This window comes from Cyphomyrmex costatus, unplaced genomic scaffold (assembly GCF_001594065.2).
Source record: "Cyphomyrmex costatus isolate MS0001 unplaced genomic scaffold, Ccosl1.0 scaffold141, whole genome shotgun sequence".
Taxonomy (NCBI): Eukaryota; Metazoa; Arthropoda; class Insecta; order Hymenoptera; family Formicidae; genus Cyphomyrmex; species Cyphomyrmex costatus.
Window position 1 is genome coordinate 97,460 of NW_017275402.1, and position 10,933 is coordinate 108,392.

The following is a 10,933-nucleotide window of genomic DNA, read 5'->3' on the forward strand; positions in this document are numbered from 1 at the left end:
CATAGAGAAATGTGTGTTTCGTCATCATAGTCAAATTCTTTTATAGTTAATAAATATTGAAAAAAAAAACACTTTGTAACAGTATAACATTTGTGGTTGCGAATAATTGGACTTTTTTTCTATAAGTATAAAAAAGCAATTATACCGTATTAAAGTGATTAATAAAATCCGCTGCTACCGATCTCAACCTGCCTTTCCATCACTGTATTTGTAATTTTTTTTCGTAGTAGGGCGGAAATGGTTCGCCATTGCGGCGCAACAACATAACCGACGAACGCCAATGGGACCTGCTTCTATCTACGCGCGCATAAAGAATCTTTTCGCAGCAACCTGCGCGAACGCGCGATTACCCGTGGTATCGGCGTGAAGGGCGCCGGGTTGTTCTCTCGTTGGGATTCACACGCACAAGACATACTACGTCGACAAACAAAAGCGGGGTAACTTAGCGCGCCTAGTATTCCGTATAATTTATCCGCCACGTAACGAAGGTAGGAAGAAAGAAGCGGAATTCTTTGCCGGAACCGCCGCCGGTAGCTACCGGAATAACCGGATAAAATGCAGGTTCTCTCGATCCTCTCTTGCTTTTTTTCCTTCTTACTCTCGCTGATCTAGAACGACGAGAAAGGGTTGTCCGCTGAGAGACAGATAACCGCGTGGAAGGGCGTCTTTATGTGCAGGTAGATGATTCGTCGACGACCGGTGCACGATTCATTCTCGGTTATCTCTCTTTCTCTCATTCTCTCTTTCTGTTTTGAATTTTCGAGATGTGTTGAGATGGAGGTAACCCCCGTAGGGTGCGCGTTTCCTCGTAAACCGCCATGAGAAGAAAACGTCGATCGACCCCTTCGTGTATATTTGCGTGACAACAAGAGAGAAGATTGTGGCTTTTAATTTAATGCGATGCATCGGAAACGGCAGGTAGGCCGTGACGGTAGGACGGCCGCAGATTGTAAATTAAACTCATCTGTCCTCGGGATCACAGGTCAAGGAACAGAGTGAGAGAAATGTACTTTAGACGTATAGGTGTTATATTTTCATTGGATCTTGTAATAATAAATTAAATATCACTTGAGGATATAACTTCATTCAAAGCTGTAAATCTTTCTTAATGAATTGTGACAGGCAATTATTAATCTGAGGCGAGAGTTTAATTAAATCGTAGAAATTACCGTTTCTTATTTTCATGATATAAGCGAAAGGTACTGAATGGCACGATATGGTCTTGAAATTAACTGGGATCACGATCCGCCCGAGGTCGAAGTCAGTGCACCGAGCGTGCGCATTTATTGCACTCGCTCCCTTTGATCGGCGGTGCATCGGCACGCACTCGATGTATGTATTTGTACTTGACGTTGTGTTTGTGGGTGTCGATGAGATAAGCGTGGCAGCAGGTAAGGAGACAACAACGAGTGATTCGCGCTGTTCTATCGCTAGCAAATAGTTCCTTCAGGATCGTGGCTGTCTCGCTTATCGGCAGGCAAATCGAATTCTGTCTTGACTAACGATCGTATAAATTTACAGTGCGTACAACAGCAGACTGGATCGTTTCAGTCAATACGTCGGGCGCGCCTGATGACGACATGACTCTGTAAATAGTGAGTGTTTGATTAATTTACACGTAATTAATGGAATAAAAGTTTTGAAAGATTAATCACATAGTTTTTTAAGATTACGATAGATATATTCATTCTGGAAACTTTCCGTACGTCTTGTATATTCAAAATTTAGGAAACCGTTAGATAATAATATTAACTTTAATCTTGAGATCTGTTCTTTATTCCTGCACTCTCTATACCGTGTGCACCAATTTAGAGATTGTAAGAATAAAAAAAACAAATTTTTTGTTTAATTTGCTTTGTATCCTTTCTGAATTTGTAGAATAAGAGAAAAATAAAGAGAGGATGTTAAACCGAGATTAATTAAAATCAATCTATATTGGTAGAAACGGGCGTTATATTTCATGAAATAATATTTTTCGAATTTCGACTTCAATCTATACATTTTTTACACGGCAATAGAATCGCAATATGCCATAACCGCCGTTGTTATTATCAATGCATAGAGTTGGATGCAGAATCGTTTCAAGTTCAACGCACTGTGCGCGTGCCGCATTTGGAATGTGCCGTTAAGCGAAGTGAAATGCGTCGCGCGTGGCAATTGCGTGTAATATTGATATTGTAATGCAAAGCGAAGCGAGTGTAAATATATATCGACGGTAGCGAGGACGTTTCTCCTGTCGAGACAAACGGTTAATAACACGCGCGCTCGTAGCGTATCGGTTACCGAGATTTTATCATGAAATTCTGTCAGGGTGCACGTACACGACGCCGCCGTCTCCGCCTTTTCCTCTCTCGCTTTCGTCTCTGCGTATACAGTGTTTCTCCTTCATTACGAAATAATACGAGAAAATGATTGGTCGCGCGCACGCTTAGCGAACATAGCAAAAGAATACAGCTTTATGCGAATGAACTGTTTATGACGACAAGTACAAAGGTCCTGTGTCAAAAATTGCTTCGCTTTCGTTTCCTAGCCGATGCGTGGAGACCATACCGATCTCTTGTCTCGATTATTATAATCGGTTGATACGAATGATTTCGTTTCACTGATGATAATCTTTGCCTATAATAATGATCTATGATTTTATCTGAAATAAATGCATCTAAAGTATTTGACGATTATAAAAACTCTCGTAAATACTGAAATTTGTAGATGATATCCTCTTTGTTTTCATCGAAAAAACTAAACACATTGCTTTTTACTTTTTTTATGAAGTATTAGAAAACAGTCATGTATACATTGATGACGATACCTATAACAAGAAATGTATAGAAAATTTTAACAAGAAATGTATAGAAAACACATCTATTGATCTTATCTTATTTTTGTACAAATTATAAAGGTAGAAAAAAGAAAGTAAATCGACGTAGGAAAGTTTTTACCTACGTCGAAGGACAAATAGAAAAACGTGGTCGAAGAACGTTACCGATCTTTTTGTGCGTGCCGACCACGTGACCGACTCTCAAACGGAACGCCGCGTGCTTTTCCTTTCGCGCAAAAATGGCAGGCAATCTAACGTGAATCTGCCGCTCGCGTATATGGGGGGACAGGGTGCTCGCGCGAGTACGCGTGCCCCAGTGCACACGCTCAGAGAGACGCACGCGCGTGTGTAGGTTCTCAGCGCGCGTGGGCGATGCTGTGGCACGCGACACGACCGTTACACGTTCGGGCTGGCAACGTGGGTCGACGCGGTAGAGGGGGGTGAAATTCAGAAGGGGAACAAGAGGTGGATTGCAGCGCTCGCACGTACATATACACACACGAGACGCAATACGCACATATCAGGTAGGGGGACACAAAACAGCCGACGCGACAACCACTCTCGCACAAAGAGCGAGAGAAAGAACGGAGTTCAGGTAGGCCGAATGGAAATTCGAATAAAAAACGCGAGTCGCCGAGCTCTCGCGCGGAGGGGGTCTAATGTACCCATACGCGCGCGCGAACGCGAATCCCCGATACATGTGTGTGTGCGCGAGGAGAGGGTCTCCTAAGAGGGGTCACAGCATCTGCTCCTACTACAGAATAACACAACGTACACACACGGAACTTGCGGAGCGTGTAGCGTGAGAGAGAAGGAGAGAGAGAAAGAAACGGTGGTAGGAATGGAGAAAGAAGGACGACGTATAGAGCGTAGCGAACTATCGCGTTGCACTCACGAACATCCTGCACCTCCCGCCGTTGTCTGCTAACGGTGGGGGACAATTGGTGGAACATATCCCTGGTCGATTGGCTGGTGGCCCGCGACCGTCCGTCCCCCATTGGCAAGTAACGAGGGGCCCGCGGGCCCGTATTGGCTCGACAGCACGTGCGGGCCACCTGCAATTCGTTGGTGGGGCGACCTGTTATAAGAGGCCCTGACTCAACCCCCTGCCAGTCAGAGACCGGCTTGCAGCCGTAACGTTCTGAGCCGTACTCCCTGTAGAACATTCCTTGCGTTTCTCTTTCGTGTTACACGCGAGTCAACACTTATCCGAGTCTCCCAATCGCGGTCAGTTGTATTCGGATGAGCGTGTGGTGAAGATTAATCTTATTACTCTTTGAAGGAAGATCGAAGTGCCGTTTCTTCTTTTAAAAGGAGTAGGCTTTTGACTTATATATGTGTGAAATAACAGTGCAGTGACATTACCACGTATTATTGCCTTGCGAGATTTCGGCAAGGCTGTGTTTATTGGATTAACACTCTAAATGACGGATATTCGTACGAGAGGAGAAGGAAGAGTGAGGATGCTATAAGCGTCTTTGCAGTGGCATAGCGTCAATAAATCAGAAAAACGTTTTAAGTGCCTTTACGCAATATCAAAACAGTGCCAAAATGCTTGTCGACGAGGTGCCGCACAGCTTCATGAAGAAGAATTACAATTACAGTCATTGTCCGTTAAAGAAACGGCCGTTTTATTACACATCCGAGGATGAAGAAGAAGTTCCCGAAGCGATTAAAGGTTTCAAAATTATTTCTTTATTATCACCACAAATCTTTTTATTTTCATGCAAAATTCGTTTCATATTTACTTCTTTTGTTCTTAAGCATATATATTTGCTTTATGTATTGCTTTTGATTTATTTATTTTTATGTATCAAACTAATTGTGTAAGTAGATACGAGAATATAGAATAACGGAGAAAGGATAGATAATATATAACTTTAAACATATATTTTCAAGTTGCTAGTGTTATTCTAAATTAATATCTATGTATTTAATTAACATAGTTAAATACATATAATTATATTATACGCAACACACACAACACAAATATGTGATGAACACAAAAAAACATGAAAACAAAAAAGTAAAATGTAAATATTGAAGAAGAAAAGAGTAAAGAGAAGTTTATTAACACGAGTTGTAATTTATACTGATGAATATTTCTTGAGCAATGACGAAGTAAATATGTGACTTACACCATAAATTTTTTTTTTTTTTTTTAAGTTAAGGCATTGAAACTAAAACATTATGAAAATATTTAAGTTAAGGCATTGAAACTAAAACATTATGAAAATATTTATAAACTCATTTTATTTCTTTTTATATTTTGATATCCTTTATCATGCGTATGTGAACGTGTATCTCTTGTTTGTGCAGAGGAAATAATTGATGTCGGAGTAGATGATATCCCTGAACCTGAGAACCTCAGTACGAAGCCCGAGGATCTCAGCAGAACCGCGGATCGTCATCATAGTCCTCATCAACAGCAGCAGCAGCAGCAGCAACAACAACAGCAACAAGAGCAAGAATCACAGGATCGCGCGTCCAGCAGGATGCCACCTCCGATCTTTAAGACATCTCCACCTTTGACGATAGAACCGTCGTCGCCGACTCAACACGCGATGCACTACGTCCACCAGTTACATCACTATCACCATCACTATCCGACCAAGACTATCACGCCGCCAGCGGGAATCGCGCCGACCCATCATCCAATGGCGAAGAAAGCGCGAGTCGAAGTGATCCAGCATAATGACAATTCCACGACGACACCGACGGCGGGTGTGACGGCGACGTCGACTCCGTTGCATTTTATGACGAGCAAGGCACCCCTGGAGCCGTTGAATCTAAACCCTCCGGTAGAGCCGCTGGCTCATTATCCTACGCCAGCCTGGACTCGCACGGGTCCCCTGTATCCGTCGCATTATCTGCCGTACGCCCCTCCTACCTATCATCGCTATCCTGGAGCGGAATTGTATACGTCGTACCCGGTACCGGCGTATCCGCACTCCTCTCCGGAACATCATTCCTCAGTTTCGCCACCGCCCCACGGCGCACTGACGTGCTCGACGATCCAACGACCCATCGCCAGGAGCTATCCTCACTGGAGTAGCCCGGATCATTGTGGTTTGTCGCCTACGAGTTCCGTGGGTTCTGGTTCTCTACGATCTCCGCCTCCCGTTACGCCGGAGGATCTCTCTTCGCCCAGCAGTGAGAGTGGCAGGTCATCCGCTGGCAGCACGTCCGCTGGGAGCAGCACGATCGTGAAGATAGAGAAAGGCGGCCCGAGTACCAGTGCCAATACTTCCTCGAGCTCGACGTCGTCCAGGTACCCATGCACAGACTGCAACAAATCGTACTCGACATTCTCCGGCTTGTCGAAGCACCAGCAGTTTCATTGCGCGGCTGCTCAAGGCCAGGCGAAGAAGTCTTTCTCGTGCAAATTCTGCCAGAAGGTATACGTCAGTTTGGGCGCCCTGAAGATGCACATCCGAACGCACACGCTGCCCTGCAAGTGCCATACATGTGGCAAGGCATTCTCCAGGCCATGGTTGCTTCAGGGTCACATCCGGACGCATACCGGCGAGAAACCATTTCGATGTCAACACTGCAATCGCGCATTCGCCGACAGGAGCAACCTCAGGGCTCACCTGCAGACCCATAGCGATGTCAAAAAGTATTCCTGCGACAGGTGTAGCAAGACATTCAGCAGGATGTCGTTGCTTACGAAGCATCAGGATGGCGGCTGTCCCGGCGTGCCGGTGTCAGTCGGATATTCTTGCTAAAGTTTCGCGATATTCTTGCGTTTTTGTGAGCAAATGTCGCCCAGGATGTCGTTTATATTTCGCGGTCTCAAAGTGCCTTAGAATGCAGTACAAATATCGAGTAAGTGAAGTCCGGTATCTTGGTGATTCGCTCGCGAAATATCGATTAATCCTTTTCGCCATCAGACTGTATCCTTCTAAGAAAGTGATCTTTAATGATAGAGAAACTCTTTAAAGTTTTTATTTATAAAATATTCTCTGAAGAGTTGCATTTTTATTTGACGAAAAGAATTCTTTTTAACTTTAAATTAATTTTGACAAAAGAAATTAAATTTTATTATTTCGACTTTATAATAATGATGAAAAAGTTCACAATTGCATATTCGTTAAGTATATTGCTCGATTAAATCGAACGCGCATTATTAAGAAATTGACTCGTCAGACGATATCTCGAAAAGTTTCGTGAGAGTTGGTTTTGTTTGTTTATTGTCCTTCGCTGTAAATATCGATGTACAAGTGTACGACATACATTGATGCAAAATTTTTTTCTTTTAATTGCTGAATTTCAGTTAACTTGAAATTTTATTTGTAGAAGAAACTCTATGAATTTTTATCAGAAAATGATAAATGTACAAATATATGTTCCATAGAAGACGCTATTCAGAAAGATTATCAGTCGTTCGAGGTCTGTAATTAAGAGATAAATAGTTTTGCGACTCATTGTATGTGTACGATATAATAGTACTTAGAGATTATTTCGTCCTTTCGAGAGATCGGTCATGTCGCTCCGAGCATGTGAGAAATATCAAATACAAAAAGCTGCTCGATTACCGCGTGATGCGGTCCCGTGAAACTCCTGTGCCATTTTTTAATGTTTTATGCCATTTTTTTTCATTTGTTCTAATGCACTCGAGCACATAAAACGCGAACATAAGACGAAAAGATCGAGAAGTAGGACGATTTGCACATTTTCTTTTTTATTTTTGACTTATATTTCGTTTCTTTTATCGACGTGCGAGCGCATCCGAGCATTATTTGTATTCATGATTCGATCAAAACTTATTTATATTAATTACTCAATGATTCTAAGCAGGTTTGGTGGGAAAGAAAGACGAGAAATAAAAGCGGAACTTTATGAGAATATTTAATCAGATTAAATATTTTCGACAATAGGATGCATTTCAAGTAAGATCGACGTGAATTCGAGGAATAAAGTTTTGCAAAAGTTGTCACTCTGCGATGCACCAAAGTGCCATTCGCGAAGGCGCCACGTGCGCGTGGAATATCATTCGCGCGCTCGCACGCGTTAACACGCGAATTGTACATAGTTTAGAACTTAACGGTAACTTAGCGAGTAAAATACACACAATACGAGTATTATAATTTGCCTGCATTGGGCAACCGGATCGAAAAGAAGAATTTAACGCGTGAAAAAGCATGAGATCTCGGCTTCACATGTCGCATTATCATTTTCTGTATTTTGCATATCGCAAATTCACCGTAAGTTTCTTAAACAAACTAGTCATTGTATTATACGCAGAAGAACAAAAGACTCGTTATGATTATTGAAAAAGATATATATATAGAGAGAGAGAGAGAGAGAAAAAGAGAGGTAGATGTTAGAATGAGCCATCGTTGCATACTTTTACCTTTTATCATGCGTGTAATTAGCAGCATGGCTCAGACGAGTACCACTATTCCTAGTTTTGTAAAGAAAATAAACTCTACTATGAAATACAGATATTGCCTATGTATAGAGATATTTTATACGAAATAAATTACATGGATTTTAAATTTTAAACTTCCTCTTTTTTTCTATATCATGTGTTATTTTCTCTCCTTATTCTTTTTCTAAAGTCTATTAATCTTTATCCCCCTTCCCTCTTTTGTTTTCTTCACTTCATGTTTTCTCTAGCATAATAATTCAGTGTCCGTTTTCCTCAGAAATTCTCATGAATAAAATTTTACTTTACAAATTTTTTAACGATCATGTATTGTACAAGACATTAGTTATACGAAGACTTTTACATAACTGCCGAATTTTGATTATCCGTCATCGTTACAGCGTATACATTTAGATCGTATAAAAAGATGAGGCTCGCTGTCACAATGATATTTTGAAGACTCGCATAATCAGACATTTTATCTTTTAACATTTTCACATAAGTCTAATAATCTCTTGGAGCAATCAATTGGGTGTCGATCATTCGCTCGTTAGCGAACTCGAGAGTGAAACGAGCCTCATCGATAAAAATAATTGTCGGTGTTCGTGCTCAGTTCGAGACGAATTGATTGGATCCAATTCGAGACGTACGGTAAATCAAATATTTCATTGTTGCACGTGGACGTAATAACGCACGGAAGTGACAGAAAATATCGCCGCAACGCGTGCGACGAACAAATCTATCGGCAGTTTCGACAAACGGCGATACTTATATCGCATTCATCGACACATTCCCATAATAGTACTCATTGTTGTTTGCGCAATTGCGTTCCGCCGAGAACGATTGTTCGCGATTGTAAAAAGAGTTCTTTCCGCACAGTTCGTGTGCTGTATATCTTCCAAGTGCCGCCGTTTATACATTGCTTACAGCTCCGTCTGGGTGGTCCAGATCAATCATGCGACGAATAGGGAATTTCAGATCCTTTCATCGATTTATCGAAGTGAGATTTATCAATCTTCCAGATTGCTGAGCGCTTATGTGAAATGCTTTTCGAATCGAGACTGCAAATAAATTGAATACGTTAAGAAAGATTCGAGAATATATGATAAATCGTTAGAATAAAAAAATTTCATAATTCCTACAACAGCTGTACTTTTTTGCAATTATATATATACATTTATGAGAAAAGCATTTTTTACTGAAGTAAAAATTTGGATAGATACAGATTCGAAAATAATTTTATCGTACATCCAAATAATGAGTAAAATTTTTTTACATTTATAGCTTGAGCGTTCTATACAATTGTTTTGATAATCTAACAAAATTCAGATCTGTAGCTAAAAATATTTGGATACTTTAATAAAACTTTTTTTTTTACAATATATAATAATAATAATAATAACACTAGTTGCGTTAGACCGAAGTTAATCCACGTTGCTTCGCAATTCGCACGGCATTCAACGTGTTAATCGCGTCTTCCGGTTATGACAGAGCTCGCCTTCAGTATCTCACGAAGGCTAATCAACACGCGTTGACTCGCGTCAGTGTGAATACTCGCGGATTATCCGGCAGGTTATCCAATTTCTTCGCACAATAAAGAATCGAGAGACCGTTCCGTGTTGCAACCGCGCGTGAGAGTATCTTTTGCCGTTGCGTGTTGTGTTCATTCATACATTCACGAGCGTGTAACGCCAACACAAAGCTCTTTTAGCGGAGCAAACAACATATGGCGAGCAAACACGCGCGATGGAAACGCGACGTTCAATTCATTTCGCCCGGGCTAAATGGGCTACCTGCACCGTGTATTAAATCCCACGCGCCTTTAACATACGCGCCGCGCGCCGATTCAATCGGTGGTTCCAATCGAGCTTTTTGTTCGACCGACTCGCCCATATGGGTGCCCGAGATCGTGCCGCGATCTCGCTTGCCCTCCTGACATTGTCGCATTGGTAATATATGGGTCGACGGCAAACATGCGTTTAATCGACGTTTCACGAGTGAAATTCATCGATGCATGTGAGCAACACGTGTTTTATTTAATTACTTCAGTTATCATTTGAGGACAGGGTCTATTTCTTAAATTTTGCTACATTTCCTTGAGTAATTTCTTATAATTCATTACTGTTCATTGTATTCCTTACCTCAAAATGTGGCACTGAAAAGTTATATTAAATAAAAGCCATTATAATGCGTTTCTGTAAAAATTGACGCAATACAGCAATAGTTTATTACAGTGAAAGCAAAGTTAAATCTTCTTCCACCGTTCCTCTAATGTAGTAATCTGGATATTTAAAGAGGATTAACGGTGAATTATAGTCATAATGATGGGATAGCAAGCAGCTCGTGATGTACTCGCGGTTATTCAAATCTAAACGATTTACACTTGTGGTCTCGTTGTGTAGTTAGTCGCCATTATGACTATAATTATGTATGACGGCCCATTGAGCGACGTCCTTTCGCCCGGCACGACAGGTGCACGCGCCATTTTCGAGTACCGGCCCTCGCAGACCGCACTGTGTATACACACTCACGCAGAAAACGCTCGCGCAAGCAAGAAAGTGTAGAAGCAAACGCTACCTTGGCCGCTGGGCTTTTATGGCGACCGGTCCGATCGAACAGGTGCCTCGGAACGGATATACACACATAAAACGCTGGGGTAAAAGGTTCCATTCTTCGTTTGTATATGGCACCGAGGCTTTGCGCTATGCAAAGACTTTTGCGAGAGAAAAGCGACCGCGCGGTGA

General features: G+C 41.7%; 1 protein-coding gene across 1 annotated transcript; it reads left to right on the forward strand.

Moving 5' to 3' along the window:
- The first annotated feature begins 4,369 nt into the window (after positions 1-4,369).
- On the forward strand, positions 4,370-6,546 carry LOC108783094 (Escargot/snail protein homolog). The gene is made up of 3 exons (XM_018551556.1): positions 4,370-4,496; positions 5,138-5,448; positions 5,485-6,546. The coding sequence occupies exons 1-3, from the start codon at positions 4,370-4,372 to the stop codon at positions 6,544-6,546; spliced, it is 1,500 nt and encodes a 499-aa protein (XP_018407058.1).
- Positions 6,547-10,933: the final 4,387 nt, after the last annotated feature.

Bases quoted from the DNA above. Each gene is read 5' to 3' on its own strand.
- LOC108783094 (XM_018551556.1), top strand. From the start codon at position 4,370: ATGCTTGTCGACGAGGTGCCGCACAGCTTCATGAAGAAGAATTACAAT. The intron at 4,497-5,137 runs GTTTCAAAATTA...TTGTTTGTGCAG, and splicing joins AGTTCCCGAAGCGATTAAAG to AGGAAATAATTGATGTCGGA. The intron at 5,449-5,484 runs GCGGGAATCGCG...CCAATGGCGAAG, and splicing joins CCAAGACTATCACGCCGCCA to AAAGCGCGAGTCGAAGTGAT.